At 41.9% G+C, this 26,424-nt stretch overlaps 1 protein-coding gene across 2 annotated transcripts in view; it reads right to left on the bottom strand.

Moving 5' to 3' along the window:
* Positions 1-26,424, bottom strand: part of LOC140467191 (synaptotagmin-6-like) — a 294,594-nt gene that overhangs the window by 126,931 nt on the left and 141,239 nt on the right. For both annotated transcript variants that reach the window (XM_072563374.1, XM_072563373.1), the window contains exons 2-3: positions 23,110-23,455; positions 1,114-1,672 (exon numbers count right to left, since the gene is read on the bottom strand). In XM_072563374.1, the coding sequence (XP_072419475.1) occupies positions 1,114-1,672; positions 23,110-23,455 (905 nt within the window). The remainder of the gene's footprint in view (positions 1-1,113; positions 1,673-23,109; positions 23,456-26,424) is intronic.

The raw sequence follows: 26,424 nt of genomic DNA on the forward strand, positions 1-26,424 counted from the left end.
AGGTTATAGAATAGAAAGAGGACATTCAGCTGATCAAGGTTGTGCCAGTTGAACATTCTAATCTCACTGACGTGTCCATAGTCTTGGCAGTTTACAATGCTTCAGATACTTTCAGGCAAAATTCAACATAAGTTTACGAACTGCTTACTGAATAGTGGAACAGGCTTGTGGGGCCAAATGGTCTACTTCTGTTCCTATATTATGCCTTTGTATGAGCAATTGATCTCTGTAATCAAAACGGTAAGTGAAATGTTAAGATGCCAAGAGAAAGTTACAGTAAGAAGACCATCCTATAACTATAGTAAAAGCTATGGTATGAGAGACTGCACATGTGTTAGCAGACTTAGAGGGTTATGTGAACCAATGCCTCCCAATCAATGTCAGCAACAACATTTACATGTATGTTACAGTGTATGTTAACAATTAAACATGAGTTTGTGATATTGGAGAGACTCACATTTGGAATAATTGATATTTTCAGCTATTTTAATGTCCTGTTTACAACTAGACATTTTTAACATGTGTGAGACAAAATATACCTCAGTAGATGGGGTATAAGCTAATTCAGTTACAATGTTGAAGCAAGTTTGTGTCACCAAAGTCACTTTAAGGTTATTCCTCTTACATTTAGTGGCCATTTTTTTCTTGAAACCTCAATTGCATATCATTGAATAAAATGTTAACAAGAGGATGAACAGCAACTTTTGGCAAAATGCAGAAGTAGATTCAACATGTTGAGACTCTTCGTCCTTAGCTTTTGTAAGAGTGATTCTGATAATGGAGTGAAAAAGTGAATTAGAACTTGCTTTTGTACCACTAAGACTTGGATTCAAATTCAGTTCAAAATGGTAGGATGTTTTCAACGGGTTAGGGGGAGAAAGCAATCAAGATTATAAAGTAGCCTGCCAGTTTGCAAAACATTTTACCCCAATATTGCAAGTAAATGGCCACATCTCTAAAACTGCAGACACTGTCTCAAGTACTAGTCTCATTCATGTGCACAGATCCTGCAATGGTTCATAACTTGTTAATAGGGTGGTAAGTATAACAGCAACTCATTCAATTCGGAGCAAATGGATGCAGAAATTGACATAAAGAGACTTAAATACTCACAGTTGTGGCGTATTGAATATCCTTCCAGATGGAGGTATCCCGGGAGAGGTCTGAAATCTCAAACAGGTTCTCTAAAATCACCTCCCCAATCATGTCGTGTCTAGAAAACCTGTCAAAGTCATATACACTTAAGTGTAGCTTCCTGTTGGCGAGTTCATCATAGGACACAGGGAACTGGAAGCTCTCATCGAAAGTAGGATTGAGTGTCTTTCTGTGCACTCTGGTCTGGAGCTTCCTTTTCCGATCGGGGAGAAGGTAGATTTTGACATAGGGGTCTGAGCTGCCACAAAAATCTTTCGCAGGCAAGTCAAAAGCCTTGAGGATTGTAACAACCAGCATTTCGTTCTCATAGTCGTATTTTAACATGAAGTTGATTTTCCCGCAGGTTTTCCCACCTTCTCTCTTTGTGTCTTCTGAATCCACAGATTTCTGTTTGTAGAGCTCCGGTTTGATCCGGCCGATGCTTGTAGCTTGTTCTTTATGCGGCAAGGAGTCTGTGCTGAAGTCAACGCTCGATACATGCATCTGCCTTGGCAAGTGTCTCTTAAAGGAACTGTGCCTAGAATAAATAATCAAAAGAAAATTAACTTCATATCTGAACTCAGTGGTTGGGATATGTCAGCTAGGAAGATATTAATTGAGGTTAAGTGCATACATTATGGTAGAGCGCATTGATTGAATGGTTACTTGAGACACTTATAGAATCGAGTCAGGAGATACATGCAATGTTTCAGTTTGTAAATAAAGTTATACTACAAAAGTCTGGCTTTGGTTTCTTCTTTTACTAGTTGGCTACCAGGAGTATAACAGGAAGGATGGTAAACACATCAACACCGCATCTTTCATGAACCAAAATATTTTATGTTAATTTTGAAGTGCAATTACTATCTTGTAGGAGAAGTAACAGCCAGATGTGCACAGACCAAGAACCAACAAATTGCAATATCATAACAGGGAGATCATGTTTTCTTGGTGTTGGTTGAAGGATAAATTTTGACCAGGAAATTGTAGAAAGCTTTCCTATTCTTTTTTAAAATAATGTCATGGGGTCTTTTATATTCACCTGAGAGGGTCCTTGTATGAGAGTTTAACATCTACCTAAAAGTGAGTATCTCTAACAGAACAGTATTCCCTAAGCATTGTACTGGAGTGTCAACCTGCTTCGGTCCCTGCAGTTGGACTTGAACCCACAAACGTCTCACTCAGAGAGGAAAGCACCTCAATAAGTCAAAAGTTAGTGGTATTCATGGATAATTTTTGAATATTTTGCTGATTTTGAACTCTCAGTCTAAAAACTGAATGTTTGGAACAGTATATTGCACTGGAACATCCCCATAATTGTTCGATCTTACTGCATGTCATGTAGCTAAGGGATCATTAACCTCTGAACACTCAGTTCACTGAACAACATTGGATCTTCGTTGGACACCAATTCAAACATAAGATGTCCATTCTTGTTTTCCATTCCTTCCATGATGTCACCCTGCCCTATTATGGAACCTTTTTCAATTGTATAACCTTTTTGCAATCATTGTTCTTCTCCAGTTTTGAGTAACATAAATATTAATCACTCCACCATTGGTGGATGCACTTTTAGCTACCTCAGGTCTAAGTTCTGGAATTCCCCTCCTTTGGTTCTCTGCCTCTCAATTTTTCATCTTCTATAAAGATGTTCCTTCAAACCTACAAAACTGATCAAGCTTCTGGTTACCTGTCACAATACCTTTTTACAGAAAATTTGTATTTGTCAAATCCCCTAAGAATCTTGTATATTTCAATTAGATTGCCTCTCTTCTTTCAAGTACAAACTCTCCACATAAGACACATTCTACACTTAGTATCTCTGGACTGCCTGCAATGTCAGTATATCTTTCCTTTGATAACGAGCTCAAAACTGTTCACAGTATTCCAACTGTGGTCTGACATATTTTAATGAAACCGCCCTAAATTATACTCCATTTCCTTTGAAATAAAATTCCCTAATTCATGCTGAATTTGGATTCTAGCTTTTCGTGTTTCAAGAATCTTAAATTCCCTCAGTTTCCCTCACTTTTCTCTATTTAAATAATATTCAGCTCCACTATTCTTCCTGCCAAAGTGCATAACTTCACCTTTCCCCGCATTATATTCCATCTACTATGTTTCATCCCACTTGGTTAACTTGTCTACTCTTTGTTGCATTGAATATTTTTCCATCAGTTACGTGAACACAACTGTTTACAAGTCTTTTACAAATTGTAATTGCAGAAAGATCACTTAATGGCTAAGAATTGTAACCTTTAGTGATTAAATGTGGATATTAGCTTCTCTTCCTCTCTTTAACTTCCTGAATAGGTCATCAAAAGCACTGAACAAAGTGGAACAAGTATAGAAGTTGCTGGCAAAACTCAGCAGGTCTAGCAGCATCAGTGAAAAGTAATAGAGTTAACATTTTGTGTGCAATGATTCTTCATCAAAGCTGAAAAAAGTGGTATTTATTGAAAGTGATGATTTACATGGCACCATACTACATCAAAAAATCTGAGAGGATGTTGCAGACAAGTAAATATGTTGAAGCGCAGGAAAGGATGTAGGAGCAAGTATGGCAGTCATTTTGCACATAGTCATATCCTACTAACAGACATGAATGGACAGACAGCTAACCTGCTGTCTGAGATGTGCTCTTCAAAGAACCCGGTGGGAGTACATTAGGAATCAATTGTGTATGAAAGGAGACCCAGCTGACCAACATATTGTTGGAGCAGAACACTCAGCAAACATTTCTTGAGGATCGTATGCACAGGTTCAAACCACAAGACACAAGATGTTTGTTGCTAGTCACCAACCTCTTCAACAATGACCACAGCATTTAATAACAAAAACCTGGGTAACAAACAGAAAGTTCACAACATTCAAATAAAGTATTGGTTCAAATAATCATGAATCCCACATGTCAGTTCCCCAAAGCTCGGGACCCTAATGGGTCCAGTGCAACCTTCATGTTGTACACAATTGTTACCTGCCATTTTCAGGAGTGACAAGAAACTTTGTTGGATAAGAAATATTTGTTGCTACCCTATTTTTGCCATTTGTGTTTCTCTCCTTTTCTTGGTGCGTAAAATAGCACATTTATTTAATTACACATCACGGCTGGTTCTTAAACTCACTGCCTAATGATGCATGGTGAAGATTCACTGTCGCTTGCTTGAACCACCACGGCAGCGAGATTGTAACGGTACCTCTATAGATGGAGCTTTCACAATGGGACTAGATTTAAAACAACACGGCAGATTTATCATTTCTGACAGCTGGAATAGCTTTTCAATTCACAATTATGAGACGTCACCCAGTAACCATGCCACATTCTCATGCTAGCAGTGTTAAAAATGCATTTGAATTTTCTCCTGGCTGGGAGAAATCAATTTGTATCTCTTCAGATGAGCTTGTGGAACCGCAATAATTTAAATCAAAATGGATTTCATCAAAAACATTTTATTTTTGTTTTGATTTCAGTTGCAACAAACGACAATGCAGGCGGGCAGAAAAGGTTTTTTGCCATATTCTTGGTAGAAGGAAGTCATGTAGTATTCTCAACTAATCATTTGTTACACTCAGATGGAACACAACACACCACGTAGATATGTCACAGCCTCTGTAAACTGAGTGGCATCAAATCAAACTGAAATATTAAGCTTTTCTGAATATAAAACATAACATTACACATTAAACACTCTATCTGCTGCAGTAATACAATGTCAAGCTTGGACTACACTGGATATTATCACATAATTGTCCATGAAATGAATAAAGAGATGTGGTATGTTTCTAGCAAACCAATCAATGAGTGTAGGGGGACCAGTCGGGGAAAGATTAGAAGATGTGTGTTCTGTGGATGTACTGGGGGTGACGGTTGGGTGGGGGTGGGGGTGGGGGGGTGGGGGGGGGAGGAGGGGGTGGCTAGGGGAGGGCATTGAAAGCTACAGAGAATGACTAAGAATGCTTAGAGTGTAATGAACATCCTCATAGACTGATGAGTTTTCGCCACAAATATTAAGAGCTAACCTCACAATAAAATCAGTTCACTCATCAACAGGCCACCCATTGAACCTAAAGACATATCTACACCCAGACCAATCCAACTCTACATCCCTACTTCGACAGAAGGTTCATGTAGAGGTGTAGCATTATCTTTCGTAGTTCCACCATTGCTACTGCCCACATGGCTAACATTGTGGTGTAAGGAGAAGGTATTAACGTAATGATATTGTGATTGGTGAGTAGGCCAAAGTCCCAAAATAATATTGGGTTTGAATCATATGGTGAAATCTGAATTCAATATTAAAAATTATTGATTGTTATAAGAAGGGATTTGCTTCACTAGGATTCTTTGGGGAGGGAAATCTATTGCCTTTACCCAGTCTGGTTAACTGGTAATTCTAGACAATCTGAAAAGTATAGGGTCTCACTGCTGTTTGAAATCATCTCGATAGCTACAAGGGAAATTAGGGACAGGCAATCAATGCTGGCCCAGTTAGTAGCATCTACATCCCATAAACAATTTTTAAAAAGCCAGTAAAAGTGAGAATATCTTAAATTGGATTAATCTACAGCATTGCTATAAAACTAGTCCCAGTGTGGAAGCTCCATCTTTCAAGGGAGTATCAACATTGCGCTTCCCTGATGGTTGAAAAAAGTAATAGTGAAATGAGAATCTCCAGGTTTTTTTCATATTTTTACATATCATTAGGCAATGAGATTAAGAATCAAAATTAACGTATAATTAAATAAATTGTATCATTTTATACACCAAGAAAAGGAGACAGCACATTAATGATCTTAGATAGTATCTTGGGATGTTTAAGGGATATCTGTAATAGCTCGCCTTTCAACTAACATCTGCACCCTTACTTCAACTGTTCCTTTCCAGCTGTGACTCAGAGTCTAACTATGTCGGATGTGTTTGTTTCTGCACAGGAACAGCATTCCATACTCACCTTACTTGCTTCACTCTGGCAAATTGAGAATCCATGCACTGACTGTTCAGTCTAAAATTCTGGGTTAAATCCTGAATAACTTGCAGGTTTAAATAGTTTAAGTCATTGAGTGAGGACTCTCGGGTGGTTTCCCTCTCCCTTGCATCAAGGCACCATCGTTCTCCAGCAGCCAGTCCCTGTGCAGATGCTAACACTGTCCTCAGAAATGCTGCCCTGGGTGGTCAGCACCTGAAGTCTGAGCCCACATTGCAGAAGGCACTTCAGAGGCAGAATGCCAATCGATGCAGTTGACAACTCATATTGCCCCCCGACCATTAAGACTTCTGTTTCTCCTCCAACTGATGTTTGTGATTCATTTATATGCAGATTAGTTGGTATGAAAATTGTCCAAGCATTTCATTCATAATTTGTATCTGCCTCATGTCAATTGAATTGTGAATTTAATTTACGTATAGTCTGGCTGGATAGATTAATGTAAGTCTTTTGGTGTTATCTAAATTCTGAAGTGGGCTTGGTAATTCTCTGAAGGGTTCTGTCATCTAGACTAAACATCCTTCAAAGGATTAGATTTGCAGCTCAGAGGAGGTTCCATGATAGCCTTTTACCTGTTGTTAGCTAATACACTTTGCAGTCAGTGAATGCCTGTAGTGTGAATACCTACAGTTCACAGCTACCTTCAACTTTTATATAAATGTGTTCAGCTTCCTGAGGAGTGTATATTTGGGAAAAAAAACAATCTGACAGCTAAAAGAGCCTGAACTAGATTAGATTACTTACAGTGTGGAAAAAAGCCCTTCAGCCCAACAAGTCCACACTGACCCTCTGAAGAGCAACCCAACCCCCACACGTAATTTAGCATGGCCAATTCACCTAATCTACCCATTTTTGGACTGCAGGAGGAAACCAGAACACCCGGAGAATGCGCAAACTCCACACAGACAGTTGCCTGAGGCGGGAATTGAACCCAGGTCTCTTGCACTGTGAGGCAGCAGTGCTAACCACCATGCCACCCATACATTGGATCATTCATATTTTCCAGTGGCTTTCTGTGGCAATAAATAGTAACTTCTTCAGTACAGAAAACTGGTCAGTGTTCTCAAATAACCTGAGTCCATCAGACAGGTAAACAGGTACACTTAGTAACTTAATTAAATCATTAACAGCTGCAATAAGTCTGCAGGTAGTGGAGCTCAGAAAGTACCCTTTCCCTTACTGGGTCATGACAACACATATCAGACCAAACATTTGCACCACTTACTAGTTCTACCTCAAGCTTTTTTTGTAAAGTATTGCAGAGAAATCATTAAATAGGACTGGGCTGGGACTTGCTTGGGATTGGCCTATTGGTACCAAGTAAGCACAGGTGATGATCTCCATGGTCGAAAGTAGTGACCTGAAGATTAGAGGAACTGAATCCCGCAAGTTTTGTCTAATGGTGAAGGTTTGGGCAAGCTTTCCAAGTTTGGGTGAGCTTGAGCCAAGCTCATTTGAATTTAGAAGAATGAAAGGTGATGTTACTGAAAGTTATCATCATTTCTGAGGGGGATTGACAGATATTTCTGAGGGGGATTGACAGACATTCTGTGGGAACATAGAGATGAGGACAGTTAGAGTTACCAACAGGATTTTCTGGAGTTTCTAAGAATTATGTATTGACCTCCTGACTGGTATCATGAGGGAAAATGAAAAGAAAAATAATTATGGGACATTTAATAAAATGCTTTTTCTTTTCATTAAATACTTTGGTTTGTTTTGTTTTCCATATAAATGTTTTATTTATGGATACTTATGGAATGTCATCACCTTTAAATCACTCATCATCCTGACATGGAAATATACCACTGTTCCTTCACTGTCAAGATCCCAAATCTCCCTCCCTAGAGGCATTGTGGGTCAGCCTACAACATGTGGACTTCAGTGATTTAGGAAGGCAGTTCACCACCACCTTCTCAATAAGATAACTAGGGGCGGGTCAATAAATATTGGTCCAGCCAGTGATGTCCAAGTCCCATGAATGGCTAAAAAATAATAATACACAAAGGCAGGTATTGTCAGTCCCCAGTCATCAAACCCACTCAAAGGGCAGACTTTTGCAGGTTGTTGAGTTTTGAGTCACCAACCTTCTGAATGGGCAGCCCACCTGCTATTTTTAATTGGACAGGTGGGCTTTCTAGCTACCAATTAGCATAATGTCTGTGGTAAAAGCGTTGAGCCAGTCCTTGGGCTTGCAGGTGTCACCTCTGCCCCTCTATTTTAGCCAGAAGTCAGTCTCCTGAAGACCACGGTAAAATTCTATTTGTTTAGAGTCTGACTTGTGTGGAAGGTTGTTTGTCAAGAGAATGATTGTACTGGGAGGGGATTATAAAATCTTCAGGAATATGTCCAAACAGAGTTGGCATTCCAGACATCAGATGGATTTTCCTTCTTTTAGTGTAATGTAAAAGATGGGGTGAACAATAGGAAAATACAATGATAATGAAGTAATCAGACTGTTGATGTCAAGAAAATCTTTCCTGATTTTCCCCTCAAGGTGAAAAATGTCTTCAGAATCTCACTATTGATCACTTCTATGTGTTTGTGTTCCATTAAAGCCCTGACTCACTTTATTCTGACACCATTTCTACTTCTCCACCTTCCCGAGATACTGAATGGTGTGGGCTCCTGTTGTGTAAATCAGAGCGGGGCAAGTGATTGGTGCAACTCACCAAATGTCTGGGCCAGCCTCCAGCCCACTGCATCTTCAGAACAACATTCATGGATGCTGCCTATCCACCTCCCTCCTCAACCCTTCATCCACACAACTCTACATCAGCAAACCACCAGCCCCATCACACTCTCATGCCCACCCTTGGACCAACGCACCACTTAAATCCTTCAGAAGTTCTCGTTGAAGCTCAGCATAACTATAACTTGCACACTTCTGCCTATTCACTTCACATCTCATACAACTACGTGGTTCGTATCTTGCTTTATTAGCGGTCACTCACTTTATTTCTGAGAGTTTGGCAGCCTGCAGATTAGGGCTGACGTCAGTGAAAGTGTGCTAAGGAAACAAATTGAGTCACATAGAGGCCGGCACCAGTAAATCAGTGCTCACATTAATGAGCGAGCACTGGGAAAGCAATGTGAAACCTCTCCTCCTCACTTTGCTTCCTTAGCACAGAATCGTTAGCTCACAGTTACAGGATGCCAGTCATTGCGAGTTGCATTGTGGGGTTTTTTTCAGTTCAGAAGAAGAAGTTTGTGAGAGTAAGGACCATGTAATAGTCAGTCTATTGGTCAAATCAGGGATAGGCACAAATCATTGTGCAGCACTTTGTTCCACCACGTGACATAGTTTATTTGGCAAACACACATGTGCTTTGAACAAGTGGCCATATATAAAAGTCCAGAGGTTTGGCCACACTCAGTTAGGGGCTTGGATCTATAAGAGATTATATGGTTTGAAACAGTCTGGGATCAAACTGTGATCAGTCCTGCAGGTCAAGTGCAAGCAGTGCAGGAGTTACAGGTGGCAAAGTCAGGTTACTATGGCAGCCTCAGTTGGGTGTGAGGGAGAGTAATTGCAATGTGACAAAGGTAGTGGTTGAGTCTGTTGGGAGTGAATGGAGGAGAGTTAATACTGATGCATGGGCAGAGGAAGGATCTGTCAATGAGTGAGAGGGAAGTCCAGAAAGCAGGAAGGATTAGTAATTTGGGAGAATGCAGCAGGTGAGAGCTGTTAAGCAGACACGTGTATGTAATAGTGAGAGTGCACTCTATGAGCGTTTGTGAGAAGTGTGTGCAGTGGCAGAGTTAGAGTGAGTGTGAGATAGTAATATAACTCAGATGGGAAAGTTGCATAGTTTTATAATCATGGTTCACTGTTTGAAGGTGGAGATGAGGAAGAATTTATTCTCTCAGAGAATCATGAACTTTCAGAATTCTCAATCCCAGCGAACAATAGAAACATAGAATCCCAACAGTGTGGAAGGAGGCCATTCAGCCCATTGGATCCATACCAATCATATTGGGAGCATCCTACCCAGAACCAACATCCCATCACTTTAACCCTGCATTTCTTGTACCCAATCCACCTGACCTGCACACCTTTAGACTGTGGGAAGAAACCAGAGCACCCGTAGGAAACCCACATTGAGACAGGTAGAATGTGCAAACTTCACACAGACAGTTATCCAATGGAGGAATTGAACCCAGGTCCCTGGTGCCACGAGGCAGTAGTACTAACCACTAAGCTACCATGCTGTCCTTGAGGCTGAACATGTACAAAATCAAGAGAGACAGATTCTTGAAACAGTGTCAAGGATTATTGTAAACAGGAAGGAACATGGAATGGTGGTCGAGGTGAGTAGCACCACCAGAGCAAGCTCCTAGGTCCAGATTTCTGATTATTTCTCATATTTTCTATTGGTTATGTTTAGGCTGTGAGTCAGAACCTGTTAGCCTTCACAGGCAGCTCATTCTTTCCAGCCTTCTGCCTTAATTGTAGCCACCATCGTGTGAGTCCTCAAACAGTCCCATCTTGGCTCCCTCGGGTCCCACAGAAATATCAACAGTAACATCTTCCTCCCTTTATAGCAGTGGACCTTAGACTCTGGGCTTTACACTGCTCAGTTTCTAGTCAGACTCTGCTTTAGCAATTACAAGGGACTTCCATTTCATATGGATGGCTCATATGTTTGAGAAAAATCCTGAGTAATCTTTGGTTTGGACAAGACATCACACCCTGAACTGAGTCTCTTTCCCTTTTACAGTAAACACTGTAGAAACTAGTTTCTGTCCTGAGATCCTGAAAGATACATTAAATTTTGATTGGATTAAAATATCCACTTTCAGAGGGGTGCAGACATTTTCAACCTTCAAATTGGAATTCAAGTTTCGCATTTAACAAGGTTGCCCTGAATCGATGCTAAGGCCACGGTGCAGAAATGAGTGCAGACTGCATAAAGCTTAAAGTGTTTATGTTGGTTCACCATGCAACTGATTGGCTCAGATAGCCAACAAGCACAGCTTGTGCCATCTATAAAGCTGGCTGTCTCCCAGATCCCTAAGTACATTTTATATACTTCTCATTTATCTTTTTAATCTTTCCAAGCTGTTAATTGAGCTTGACCAGCTGTTCAGAGACAGAGAGCAGAGGACAGTTTATGTTCTATACCACACAGGCGGCATAGTAGCTCAGTGGTTAGCACTGCTGCCTCACAGCGCCAGGGACCTGGGTTTGATTCCAGCCTCGGGTAACACATTGCGTGGCATTTGCACATTCTCCCCGTGTCTGTGTGGATTTCCTCCAGGTACTATGGCTTTTCCCCTACAATCCAAAGATGTCCAGGTTGGGTGACTGGGCCATGCTAAGTTGCCCATAGTGTTCAGGGATGTGTAGTTTAGGTGCATTAGTCAGGAGTAAATTTAGATAGGGGAATGGGTCTGGGTGGGATAGCCTTCAGAAGGTTGGTGTGGGCTTGCTGGGCCGAAGGGCCTGTTTCCACAGTGTAAGGATCCTATGATTAAATGTTCAGGAGTATCATCTCATACAGGTTACTGTCCGATTATGTAGAAGTCCAGGGCAAGCAGAGGGGCATCTTATTGGATACTCTTCATTGGGATGAGATGGAGATCATAGATGTGACAAACTAAACAGCAGATGTGCATACTGAGTGACAGGTGAGAAAATTAAAGGGGGGAAAAGTGATAACTATAGCAGAAAGAGTCAAGAAAGGTGATGGGCTACCTGACACTAACCTCAGTGGAGTGGTGGACAGTGTGAAAGAATGTTGCAGGTTGCAGGGGGACCTGGATAAACTGCAGAATTGGCTGAGAGGTGGCAAATGCAGATAAATGTGAGGTGATTCACTTTGGGAAGAATAAGAGGAAGGCAGAATACTGAGTCAATGGAAAAGTTATTGGTAAGGTGGATGTGTAGCGGGATCTTGGTTTCTATGTACATAGATCCCTGAAAGTTGCCACCCAGGTGATAGCGCTATTAACAGGGCGCATGGGTATTAGGTTTTATTGGGAGAGGGATTGAGTTCCCGAGCCGTGATGTCATGCTGCAACTGTACAAAATACTACAGCAGCCTCACTTGGAATATTGTGTACAGTTCTGGTCACCCCATTACAGGAAGGATGTAGAAGCATTGGAAAGGGTGCAGAGCAAATTTACCAGGATGTTGCCTGGTCTGGAGGGAAGATCTTATGAGGAAAGGCTGAGGGACTTGGATCTGTTCTCATTGGAAAGAAGAAGGCTAAGAGAGGATTTAATAGAAACATTGAAGATGATCAGAGAATTACACAGGGTCGACAGTGAGAGTCTTTTTCCTAGGATGATGATATCGGCTTGTACGAGGGGACAGAGCTGCAAAGTGAGGGGGGATAGATTTAAGACAGATGTTAGAAGCAGGTTCTTCACTCAGATTGGTAAGGGCATGGAATGCCCTACCTGACAATGTAGTTAACTCAACCACAATAGGAGTATTTAAACAGTCCTTGGATAAGCACATGGATGATGATGGGATGGTGTAGGGGGATGGGCTTAGAATAATTCACAGGTTGGCATAACATCGAGGGTCAAAGGGCCTGTTCTACACTGTATTGTTCGATGTTCTATGTTCAATGCTCTATTCAGCTCCTCACTCCTGATGTGGAAAGCATCTTGACGCTAATACCCCGAAATAGTTGACTGACCATGCCTAAGCCCTTGGACTGCTATCAGAGGCTCTCCTTGACTTATTGTATCAGTACCATTTCAATAAAGGCTATCTTCATTGACTTATACAGTCGTAGAGATGTAAATCACGGAAACAGACTCTTTGGCTCAAATCGTCCATGCAGACCAGATATCCCAACCCAATTTAGGCCCACCTGCCAGTATCCCTCCAAGTCCTTCCTAATCATATACCCACCCAGATGCCATTTAAATGTGCAATTGTGCCAGCCTCCAACATTTCCTCTGGCAGCTCATTCCATACATGTACCACCCTCTGCTTGAAAAAGTTGCCCCTTAGGTCTCATATCTTTCTCCACTCATTCTAAACCTATGCCCTCTAGTTCTGGACTCCACAACCCCAGGGAAAAGACTTTGTCTATTAACACTACCCATGCCCCTCATAATTTTATAAACCTCTATAAGGTCACCCCTCAGCCTCCCACACTCCAGAGAAAACAGCCCCAGCCTATTCAACCTGTCCCTATAGCTTAAATCCTCCAACTCTGGCAACATCCTTGTAAAACTTCTCTGAACCCTTTCAAGTTTCACAACATCCTTCCGATAGGAAGGAGACTAGAATTGCATGCAATATTCCAAAACTGGCCTAACTAATGTCCTGTACAGCCATAAAATGATCTCTCAACTCCTGTACTCAATAGTCTGACCAATAAAGTAACGCATACCGAACGCCTTCTTCACTATCCTATCTACCTGTGACTCTACTTTCAAGGAGTTATGAACCTGCACTCCAAGGTCCCTTTGTTCAGCAACACTCTCTGGGACCTTACCATGAAGTGTATAAGTCCGGATAAGATTTGCTTCCCCTTGCATTTACCTAATTAAACTCCATCTGCCACTTCTCAGCCCATTGGCCCATCTGATCAAGATCCTGTTGTAATTTGAGGTAACCTTCTTCGCTGTCCACTACACCTCCAATTTTGGTATCATCTGCAAACTCACTAACTATACTTCTAATGTTCATGTCCAAATCATTTACATAAAGGATGCAAAGTAGTGGACCCAGAATCGATCCTTGTGGCACTCCACTGGTCACAGACCTCCAGTCTGAAAAACCCTCCACCACCACCCTCTGTCTTCTACCTTTGAGCCAGTTCTGTATCCAAATGGCTAATTCTCCCTGTATTCCATGAGATCTAACCTTGCTAATCAGTCTCCCATGGGGAACCTTGTCAAATGCCTTACTGAAGTCCATATGGAATACATCCACCATTTTGCCCTCATCAATCCTCTTTGTTACTTCAAAAAACTCAATCAAGTTTGTGAGACATGATTTCCCATGTACAAAACCATGTTGACTATCCCTAATCAGTCCTTGCCTTTCCAAATATATGTACATCCCGTTCCTCAGCATTCCCTCCAACAACTTGCCCACCACTGCCGTCAGGCTCACTGGTCCATAGTTTCCTGGCTTGTCCTTACGGCCCTTCTTAAACAGTGGCACCACGTTAGCCAACCTCCGATTTTCCAGCACCTCACCTGTGACTATCAATGATACAGATTTCTCAGCAAGAATCCCAGCAATCACTTCCCTAGCTCCCACAGAGTTCTCGGGTACATCTGATCAGGTCCTGGGGATTTATTCACTTTTATGTATTTCCAGACATCCAGCACTTCCTCCTCAGTAATTTGGAGATTTTTCAAAATGTCACCATCTATTTCCCGAGATTCCATATCTTCCATATGTGACCCATCCTCTTTCCATACCTTTCCAGATGCCTTTTAAATACTGTAATTGTACCAGCCTCCACCACTTCCTCTAGCAGCTCATTCCATACATGCACCACCCTCTGCATGAAAAAGTTGCCCCTTCAGTCTTTTTTAAAACTTTCCCCTCTTACCCTAAATCTGTGCCCTCTGATTTTAGACTCCCTTACCCTGGGGAAAAGACCTTGTCTTTTTATCCTATCCATACCCCTCATAATTTTATTAACCTCCACAAGCTCACCCCTCAGCCTCTGACACGCCAGGGAAAATAGCCCCAGCCAATTTAGCCTCTCCCCACAGCTCAAACTCTCCAACTTCGGCAACATCCTTGTAAATCTTTTCTGCCTCCTTTCAAGTTTCAAAACACCTTTCCCATGTGCAGTACAGCAGTATGGTAAGCCGGGGATTTCTGGTTGAGGGAACAAAACATACAAAGGTAAGGCAGGGCAATGTTGTGAATGTCCAGGTAGGCTCAGAGTGAGTGAGCTCTGTGACAGTGAGATGCAGCCTAGTCCAGTCCAGGATCTGGGTGCATGTTCCTGAGTACACAGTGTCCTTGCTGCAACTTTACAAAGAGAGTTACTGGTACAGCCCGAAATGCATCAACGAAGACCAGAAACATCCTGTAAGTATATTAGAGACATGCCATGATGGTTCTTAGAAGTTGGCACATGTTGGACACAAATTTCCATTGACGTGAGATGTAGGTGGTTGGTGCAAATGGGTCATACCAATGGGAGATGTTGGTGTCCCATGTTTAACATGAAAGCCTTTGGACCCAGGATGAGCTGAACTAGCCAGGTACACCCATTGATGTCCACATCAGGAATTCTCAACAACTCACTTGATTGGTACTGTTCATGGAAGATAAAGCATTTTGAGGGATTGAAAAATATGCTGGTGATCTTCCTACTTCATGCATTGCCTATCTTTGCAAAGGAGACCTCGAAGTGAAGACACTTTGATTTCAACATTCAAAACATGTATAGCTACAGAAAGGTGAGAAAGCCAAGTCACCTTTGTAAATCATTTTTGCATCTGGCATAAGCAACTTCTGTGTTTCTTTCATTTTGGTAGGATCCAGTCTAATACCATTTGGAGAGTAAAATGACCTGAACTGATTTGGCTGAAAAGGTGTGGCTGGAAAAGCGCAGCAGGTCAGGCAGCATCCAAGGAGCAGGAGAATTGACGTTTCGGGCATGAGCCCTTCTTCAGCATTCCTGAAAAAGGGCTCATACCTGCAAAGTCGACTCTCCTGCTCCTTGGATGCTGCCTGACCTGCTGCGCTTTTCCAGCAACACATTTTCAGCTCTGATCTCCAGCATCTGCAGTCCTCACTTTCTCCCTGAACTAATTTGGCCCATGTTAATTTGAAATTTTTTATGCTGTTGAAAATGAAAGTTGGTTTTCTTGCTGCTTTGTGAGCTGTTGAAGGCTTGTGTTTGCTTTTTAACCCACTTCCACACCCAATCCTGCCGACACATGGGCTACTTTTAACATAACTAATCCATTCTCACCCACTCTCAGGGCGATTTTCACATTACATGGGTTGCTTTTAGTACAGCTTACTTATTCTTTTATACTCTCTGTTCTTATTATCTCTTATTCTTCTGTTACATCCTCACCTACTATCAGTAATCCCCTCATCTGCCTACTCCTTTCACATCTCTCTCTCTCTGTCTGGGCTCCGTCTCCACCTATCCATCCATCTCTACCAACCCTCATCTTCAACATAAATACTTGTTTTCCTAGCTGCTATTAGTTTTGCTGTAGTCATAGAATCATTAGTGTGTAAAACATACCATTTGCCCTATCCAGACTCTCTGAAGAGCATCCCACCATGCTACCCTATCCCTGTAACCCTGCATTCCCCATGGCTCATCCACCTAGCCTGCATATCTTTGGACTGTGGGAGAAAACTAGAGCACCCAGAGGAAACCCATGCAACAGACAGTCACATGAGGCTGAGGCTCAGGTCCCTGGTGCTATGAGGCAGCAATGCTACCAACAGAGCCACCATGCTGCCTGACTCAGACTCAAAATGTTACCTCTGCCTTCTCTCCACAGATGCTGCTAGACCTGCTGAGCTTTACCAGCAGTTTGTGTTTCTGCATTAAATTGTTGTCAGCCCACTTCACTTTCTGGCTGGGAGTGAGAGAACAGGCATGACGTAAGATCCATCCATTGAATCTACAGCCCAGGAACAAAGCATTAGCATAACTATGATGGTATTTATGTTCCACATGAGTTTCATTACACCACTCTTCATGTGACTTTATCAACCTTATCTATTCTTGCCCCCAGCCCATGTGTTTACCGAGCTTCTGTTGGCACTGAAACAGAAGGAAAAGGAACAGGGTATCAATTCAGCACTTCAACCTAACTCTACTGTTCAATTAGATCATTGCAGTTCTTCTACCTTGATGTCATTTTCCTGCATTTCTTTAATATCTAGAAATCTTTCAATCTTTGTCTTAAACGTACTCAATATTTGAGCCTCTCCAGCTCTGTGGTGCAGAGAATTTCAAAGATTTATTAACCTATAAGAAAAGAGAATCCTTCTCAACTTCATCAGAAAAGCTCTGCCTCTTATTCAGAGGCAGTGTCCCCTTATACTTGATGTCAGAGGTAGGAAAAATGTCCTTCCTGTTTCTTTGGACTGGAGCAGGAGCAAAGAAAGCTCACCAGGATATTGCCGGGGAGGAACCATTTCAGCGATGAAGAGAGGCTGGATAATCTTAGGCTGTTCTCTTTGAAGCAGAGAAAGTTGAGGTGGCCCCTGATAGAGGTGTGTAGGATTATGAGGGTGATGGAAAGGGTGAACCGAAAGCATCTGTTCCTCTTAGTCAAAAGGTCAATATTAAGTGGGGCATAATTTTAATGTGACAAGCAGGGGTTTGAGGATTGACTGTTTTACTCAAAGGGCGGTGGGAGTCCGGAACACACTGAAAGGGTAGTTAAGGCAGGAAACCTCACAATCTTTAAAAAGTGACATAGCATCTAGGGCAATGGGTCTAGTGCTGGAAAGTGGGACTAAGTGGAGATAGTATATTTTTAGTAATGGGCAAAAGGGCCTGTATTCTGTATTCATTCTGCATTGTATGATTCTATGATTTTATCATTCTATCTACCCTGTCAGAATTTTCACTGATATTATCCCTCATTCTTTGAAACTCTATCGGACCTAGGAATTCAGGGTCTCAGGTGAGGCAGTGCAATGGAGGAACTTCCTCCTCCCTCAGGACTGGCAGTAGAAAGGTCAACACCAGTCCCGTGGCATCCTCCTCTGAGGTTGGCATGTGGGTCAGTGCAATCTCAGCTACCTGGAGAAATGCCCATATTCCTCAATCTTTCTTTGTAGGACAATCCCACCATCCCATGAATCAGACTGGTGAACCTTTCTTGCATTCCCTCTAAGTATGTCCTTCTTTAAATAGCTGTAAGATATTCATAATACTTTTGATATGGTCTCACCAAGGCTTTCTACAATTGTGATGTAGAAACCTATGGTTGAGTCAAATCTATGGTTTGACTCAACCATAGGTAGCAGTTAGTACCACATTATCAGCACTCTCTGGACAAAGACTGTGAATTATTCAAAGTTAAAAGTGACATAATGAACTGCTTTCGAACTATGTCATGTCACATCCTTATCCAATGAAACAAGGTTTAAATGCTCTCAATTCCCTGATCCACTCATTAGATTTCTTTTTTCACTGACCCCCAACAAAGGATGCAGTGAAACTGGTTTTGAAGCAGAGAATCCAATACATTTTTCGCCAAGACCAGATTTCATTGGGTTATTTTGAAGGTTTCTCACCACAAAGCCTCCTGGGTTTTCTCACCCCACCTTAACAAGTTTACCTCATCAATTCAGGCATCTCTCATATCCAATTTCAGCCCCATCTTACTGTTCCTGGAAGAACTCATCACTCAGCAGATATCCCAGAATTCAGCAGCATCACTGGTGACAGCGCCATCAGTAATAGTCTGTTGTGAATCCAGACAAATATTGTCAGCCTGGAGCTGCCCTGAACTGTTACTGACAGTTACCCTGTACATGGCAGATGGGGGCTATCAGTGCCCACTTTGAAGTCAGGGTCTCAGCTGAGGCAGTGCAATGGAGGAACTTCCTCCTCCCTCAGGACTGGCAGTAGAAAGGTCAACACCAGTCCGTGGCATCCTCCTCTGAGGTTGGCATGTGGGTCAGTGCAATCTCAGCTACCTGGAGGAATGCCCAGCTAGCTAAGAAGAAGTCTCCCTTTCTCCCCATTCAACCCAGATAAGGTCTACCATATTTTCTCCGATACCTCACACTCACTGCAACTGTACCCAGCTCCCGTCAAGGCTCAAGCCCTACCACTATTGCCTGCAACATCTTCCCTCAGGCACTGGCAGCCACCTTATACCCCACACCACAAACCCTGCACGCCCACTCACTCACTCAGGGCACCTGCACAAACAGGAACAGCTGTACTATCCACTTTCATCTCCTTTAGTTTTTGCCACTCTTCCATTATGGCATCAGTACACAGCTTGGAGGAAAGATTCAAGATGGTGGTGTGCTGCCCATAGTTTGTCTCCTCATCCCTTCTGAGGAGAAGACCCTGACTTGACTCTGACTGCCACGACCATGGCCTGGACTGCTCTTAGCAGCTGCCCTTGGTCTAATGTGTCTGGTCCCCATCTCCCTTGTCTTGACTGAGGCTTGTAGACAACTATGCCAAGCTTCCTGGCATTGTGTCGATGCTAAATGGCATGGCAAGACACGGGTATTGGAATATTAAGAGTCTGGTATCACTATCTAAGGAAGCAAGCATGCAAGGCAAGATAATTCAAGGCAGGGAAGTGGTGAAGGTTCAGGTAGGATAAGAGTGAGTGAGTGAACAGGCCGGAGATGATCCAGTACATGAGCAGGACATGTGTCCCTGAGCACACAGTGTCCTTGCTGCAGCATTACACTGATAGTTGTCAGCAGACTTTTGATTCGGAACTGAAGTGCAGAAGTAACCTGTCAGCAGATTGGAATTGTACCATAAGGATTCATCGAGGCTGATTGTGGTGCTTAGTCTCCAACATGGAACTGATTTGGAGCAAGCAGTGAGCTGAATCCAGCTCTGGTTCTGCTCTGGTTCTTTTGTTAAGTTTTCCCTACGTCAAGCTTGATTGGTGAGTTCAGTAAGATGGGAGTCTGAATCTTAGAATGTGAGTTGTGGCACTTAGAAGGCACTGAATAAGGATTAATACTCGTATATTGGCAACTTGCCCCATCTAGCAGGAATCTTGCCACACAACTTGCGAAAAGCATAAAAGTTGAAGAAAGATTATCTCAACGTCAAGATAGACCTCACTGCACTTGTCACCCAATAGTGCCATACACGTTACTATAGCCCATGTTACACAGAGCCCGATAGGATTCACCTTTAGTCTTTACTATGCAGCAGAATTAAAAATAACAGGTAATCTATGAGGAACTGAATATCCTCCCTTTGTGCAACATTACCACTCATCTCATACATTCATCCTTTGGCAAAAAAAAAATGTTTTGCAGACCTGATGATTATCTCCACTGACATTGTTCGAAGATCCCAAAATAGAGTCATAGAGTCACAGAGTCATACAGCATGGAAAAAGACCCTTCGGTCCAAGCAGTCCATGCTGAATATAATCCCAACTAAACTAGTCCCCACATGTTTCCCCTGGCCCCTATCCCTCCCAGCCATTCTTACTCATGTACTTGACCAAATATATTTTAAATGTTGTAACTGTACCCATAGCCACCATTTCCTCAGGAAGTTCATTCCACACACGAACCATTCTCCGTGTAAAACATTTACCCCTCATGTCTTTTTGTAAATCCTTCTCTTCCCACCTTAAAAATATGCCCCCAGTCTTGAAATTCCCCATCCTCAGGTCTTGAAAATTGAATCACTGTTTCCAGTATCTTGGAATGCTGTTGGGAACTGGGGAATTTCTGTCCTGCTGAAGCACCCTTCATGTTGGAGATGTAACATGATGGTTAGCTCCAGGAAAACGCTGCAGTTCAAACCATATCCACCCTGAGGCAGAGATTCTATTCCAGGAGTGCAGAAATTTTAAAAATTAAAGTAAACTTCAGAAACTGAATGCATCATGTTTCTGCCTGGACAATTTTGCGAGTTTTGTCCATAAAATAGAAGATTTTATCTGTGGTGAAAGACAAGCAACCATATGACACACACTTCAGTGGGGCAACTTGATGCAGGAAGCTGTGAATTCTCCCAGCGGAGAATTTGATTTGTGTTTGCTTCAAACTGAAGCAGTGTATCGACAGCTCAGTCTGAATAGATCACACCTGCATTTTAAACAGACAGAGAAACGTTCTCGGTCTGCGCTTTGACTGTCTCAGTGCACGGGATGGATGTGTGCTGAGGATCTTACTTTTCACATCAGTTTTCAACTATTAGCATTTGATGAATTAATCCTATCCTTTTACAATTGAACCATGAATCATAAAAAGGCAGAAGTGGGCCATGGTGCAGATAAAGTAGTTCCAGGGCTTGAGGGGAGCCAAGTAGAAGAGACCCATTACCACAGTTTAACCCTGTGCCATGTCTGTTTTTACAAGCCTGTTCCCTGCTGGACACCTTGTACCGTGTAGTACAAGATTATTGGAGTGCAACTGAATTCAAGAGTAGGTGTCTTTTTGAAAACAATATATGGACTGAAATAGTTTCACTTCCCTCACTAATTTTAGAACTAGTTTTAACTCAACTGGCATTAATGCGCCAATAGTGGAGTTGTAAATGGTGTGGTGAACCTGTACGCCTGCCATATTTACTGGAACCTTATGCTGGTCAACCCCAAGTTCTAGCCTGAAATCAGGCCAAGTCTTATACCTGCAAATAAGTGAGGTACAAAGGAATGTGAAGTAGTTTTACAGAACAACTGTTCAGAGTGAGACCCTCGCTGTGTCTATGTGAACTAGCTGGTGAAAGGAAGACTACAAATTGGCAGGAAAATGTTTTATTTTTGTGAGGTCATGGAAACAGAATAACGCTGTCTGCTGTTCCTGAGCCTAGCCCTCCCTCCTCAGTCATCGTTGAATTCCAACATCCCACCCTCATTTTGGGACCTGGGCCATTTGATTTCGGGCAGTCACATAGCTGACCTGATCCCAGGTAAAGTGACTTAAATGGGATTGCGAATTCCATGGTCAAAATATCCAAACACTACTTCCTGTTCTGTACAGCACCCATAGATGGCACTGTTGAAGCAGATCCCTCCTGACCTGTTCTGAAAGTTAGAACAGTCTTGAATTCATACACCCTTTGAAGAAAAGAGCATCAGACAGCACAGAATGGAAAATGGTTATCCATTGCAATAATGTGTAGACATCTCTAATGAGAAAAAAATTAAAGATTGGGAAGCCAATCCTTCAAATATTGAGAGAAACAAAAGGTCATTCCATTATGAAGTAACTGCAACAGCTTTGAAATATATTTTTTCGTTCTCTCATGGGACATGGATGTCACTGGCTGGGCTGGCATTTATTGTCCCTCCCTGGCTGATCTTAAGAAGGATGGTGGTAAGTTGCCTTCAACATGAAATACTTAAACTTGCTTATATTGCTTATTCTTTCCTTCATTTTTTGTTTTAAAGGAAGTAAGACAGACAGTGCAGCATTCTGTCCAGCAGATCACTGAGTTTAATATTGTCTTAGAATGTACATCATCCTTTAATGTGGACAGAGGGTTGTCTCATAAATTGTGAGGGTCAACATGCATCTACTTCCTCTGTGTTCAACAAACGTGCAATTGGTGCTCCACATTATAAACATAAATGATTAGATTACCTACGGTGTGGAAACAGGCCCTTCAGCCCAAACCGACCCTCCGAAGAGTAACACATCCCCCTCTGACTAACACTATGGGCAATTTAGCATGGCCAATTCACCTGACCTGCACATCTTTGGAATGACCATAGCACCCAGAGGCAACTCACACAGACACAGGGAGACTATGCAAACTCCACACAGACAGTCACCCAAGGCTGGGATTGAACCTGGGACCCTGGTGCTGTGCTAACCACTGAGCCACCGTACCACTTCACGATTGCTTCGAATCCATTTTACAATAGATCATTTTTAAATCTTCAGCTGACTCCCTTATGTTCTCAGAGCTTATGAATTCCTCTCCCCATATTAGACATGAAACAGTCACCTTGGGCCAATTTACCCTTTTCCCATATTAAAAAAAAGGGCAAATTATTAAAAATTGGTTCCAATTTAAATAGAGAACAATCAAATTCTTGCCTGGCCCAGATATTCTTTCAGCACCCCCTTCACAGCCCACCTGCTCTGTAGTATCTCCAGTGCTGATGGTTGGCAAACATATCCAGTGATTGATTCCACTTCATACAATCAATCGAGACATAGTGCACACCAGGAGAATAATAATATTCCTCTAGGCATAGTGCTTCCTTTTTATACACATAATTAACAGTTTAAAGCTTACAGAAACTCTGCTTGAACAGAGATTGGCTTTTAAAAGCACGCAAGGCAGCACATATGCATGCACAGTACACCTCTGGTGCCAAAGTTGAGACACTGACCTGGAGGAAGAGGTTGGCTCCGTTGTCTGCCTCTGTATCCGTGTGTGGCGCAGGATGTGGTCTCTCATGGACATCTGAACCTCTGCTGGGATATCTGGTGATGTGTGACTGATCTTCATGGCTGCCTCGAGGAAGCTCATGGATGTGGACTCTTTGGGTTTGTCCGTCATCTCCTTGTCTTGCTCGGTGCTGGTGATGTTGGCTGTGTCTCCGGGAATGGAGGTGTTCGAGAGAACCTTATTCTTCCAGGGTACCCAGCAGAGCTTCCAGAACACAAAGAGGAAAACTGCCACCAGGGCCAGTCCACAGAAAATAAGTATCACTGCAAGCAAGCTGATGGAAATCTCTGTAACAGAATGGAGAAGGTGCAAGTGACAAGAGAATGACACATAGACAAAGGACAAAGGGAGGAAAAGAGAAAAGAACTATGTGAAAAATACTGAAGGTTATTTTTTAGCAACCTCATGAAACAGTTTATCCTCTAACGAAGGACAATCTTAATCGAGACGAACTATTTGCCAATATTCCCACAGTATGAATACATTGGCAAATCTTGTTCAGATTTAATGTTCCTCTGAAAAATAATTAAATCAGTTTTTCAATTCAAAAAAAATTAAATAAAATCCGTTTTAATCTTGCTTCCACATTTTACAAAAAGGCTGCCATTATACATGACAGTGCATTGCTGATTAAACTCACCCTATTCCGTGCATCACAGGAGAACTACACACCCTTGTTCCACTGAGTTACTGAGCCAGTTATCACTTATTTCTCCATTACTTTTTCTAGCTCTTAAATCGTGCCTGTTTTACTGGAGACACTGCCTCATCCAGAAGACAATGTCTTTGAGCTGAAAAATGTGTTGCTGGAAAAGCACAGCAGGTCAGGCAGCATCCAAGGAGCAGGAGAATCGACGTTTCAGGCATAAGCCCTTCTTCAGGACAATGTGTTTGAGTCATTCATCCCATCTTTTCGACAGTGGTAGTTCAGCGTGGATGTATATACAGTTAGTAATGTAGAAATTATATATTCCAGTGTTGTATATGGCCAAGTGAAGGGGACTGGATTGAAACTCTTTCAAATCTTGTCTTGTTTGCTTGATGTTTTTGAAATCATTTTCATTGCTTACACACAGGATGTCTCTGTCTTACTGGAGATGTTTCAAGGGTTTTGGAATACTGTCTGTTCCAAAAGCAAGATGACAATTTGCAAATTGACACAAAACTGGTTCTGACTCATTGGGAAGCAAGCTTCTGAAAGGACAATGAATCTTTGAGTCTGTCCTCTATAGATTAAAGTGGAGGTCAGTGACTGGGCTCCAATCTGTTCCCAGAGGCAGGTAATACTAGAATACAGGAGTTTGAGGGGTGGCCTTATGAAATCACAGGGGGCATAGATCAGGTGAGTCGCACAGGCTTTTTCCCTAGAGTGCAGGAGTTCAAAACTAGGGGGAATATTTTTAAGATGAGAGGAGAAAAATTTTAAAAAGACATATGGGGCAATATTTTCACCCAGAGAGTGAGTCGTGTGTGGAACAAACTGCCAGAGGAAGTGTTAGATGCAACATTTAAAAGACATTTGGATAAGTACATGAATAGGAGCGGTTTGGAGGGATAGGGACCAAATGCAGGTAAGTGGAATGAATTTGGTTTGGGAATATGGACTCGTTGGACTGAAGGGTCTGTTTCCGTAATGGATAACTCTATTGACTCTATGCTACTGAATCATCACTCAGGGAAGTCAAGGTTTCTGTTATCCTTTACTAAAGTTTAATGGGGTAGTTTTGACTTTCCAGAGGGAAAAACCAGTAACACTGTATCTATACAGTAATGGTTAAGTCAAATAACTTGGAAGGGGTGCAAACTTGCTGAATGATTCACCCATTTCACACAGTCATACAAAGTCCATATGGTATGGGATTGCTTTTTCTCAGCACCAGATACACTTGATACACACTACATTGTTTAAGCAACAAATTAAATGAAAAGCTATGAAGACTGATACATTTGGCATCCAAGGATATAGATCAGTTTGATGGCATGACTCAGAAAGGATTTTCTAATGATCATTTTTATCAATAAAGATGGTCACAATTGTTTATCAATTATTATTGATAAGGTGCGAATTCTACAACACATTGATCATCACACTTAGCTGATAACACCCCAAGTTTTAGAAATAGCATTTTCTACAGTTCATGCCAGCAATACCATGCTCATCATACAGAGAAAGAGAAATTTAGAGAGATAGAAATTGATCAACTTATTCTTTTCTCCCCTTTCTTACTTTGAAATTTAATTACATTTTAATCTTTCTATGCTAATATTAGAGAAGCATTCAAATGGAATAACAAAATTTGCACAGGGAAAAGTAAGTCCCCAAATAATTTGGAGTTCCAATTTTTCCCTCATTGCAAGAAGATTAAAGTAGGTGCTCATTTGAGCAGTGTGGGAATCCATCTTTATTCATTATTAATTAACTAAAATATTAATTCACTTTTCCATTGACACTCCAAAAATGGCGTAATCTTTGGAGAGTCATAGAGTCATACAGCATGGAAACAAAACCTTTCGTCCAACCAGTTCATGCCGAACCATAATCCCAATCTAAACTAGTCCCCATTTGCCTGTGCTTGGCTCATATACCTTCAAGCATTTCTTACTCAAGTACTTACCTAAGTGTTTTTTAACGTTGTAACTGTACCCACATCCACCATTTCCTCTGGAAGCTCGTTCCAAATACAAAATGCTCCCTGTGTAAAACAAATGCCCCCCTTGTCTTTTTAAATCTTTCTCCTCTCACCTTAAAAATATGCCTCCTAGCCTTGAAAACCCCTAACTCTAGGGAAAAGTCACCTGTTGTTCACCTTATCTACACAACTCATGATTTTATAAACCTTGATAAGGTCACCCCTCGACCCCCTATGCTCCAGTGACAAAATGTTCCAGCATGTCCTGCCTCTCCTTATGACTCAAACCCTCCAATCCTGGCAACATCCTGGTAAATCTCTTCTTGATCCTCTCCACCTTAATAATATCCTTCCTATAACAGGGACACCAGAACTGGACACAATACTTTAGAAGAAGTCTCACCAATGTGTTGTACGACCTCAATATGATGTCCCAACTCCTATACTCAAAGGTCGGAGCAATGAAGGCAAGTGTGCTAAACACCTTCTCAAGCCACCCTATCTATATATTATGCCAACTTCAAAGAATTATATACTTGAACCCCTATGTTTCTCTGTTCTACAATACCACCCAAGACCCTACTTTTAATTGAACAAGTCCTGTCCTTGTTTGCTTATCAAAATGC

The sequence above is a fragment of the Chiloscyllium punctatum genome, chromosome 45 (assembly GCF_047496795.1).
Source record: "Chiloscyllium punctatum isolate Juve2018m chromosome 45, sChiPun1.3, whole genome shotgun sequence".
NCBI classification, from domain to species: domain Eukaryota; kingdom Metazoa; phylum Chordata; class Chondrichthyes; order Orectolobiformes; family Hemiscylliidae; genus Chiloscyllium; species Chiloscyllium punctatum.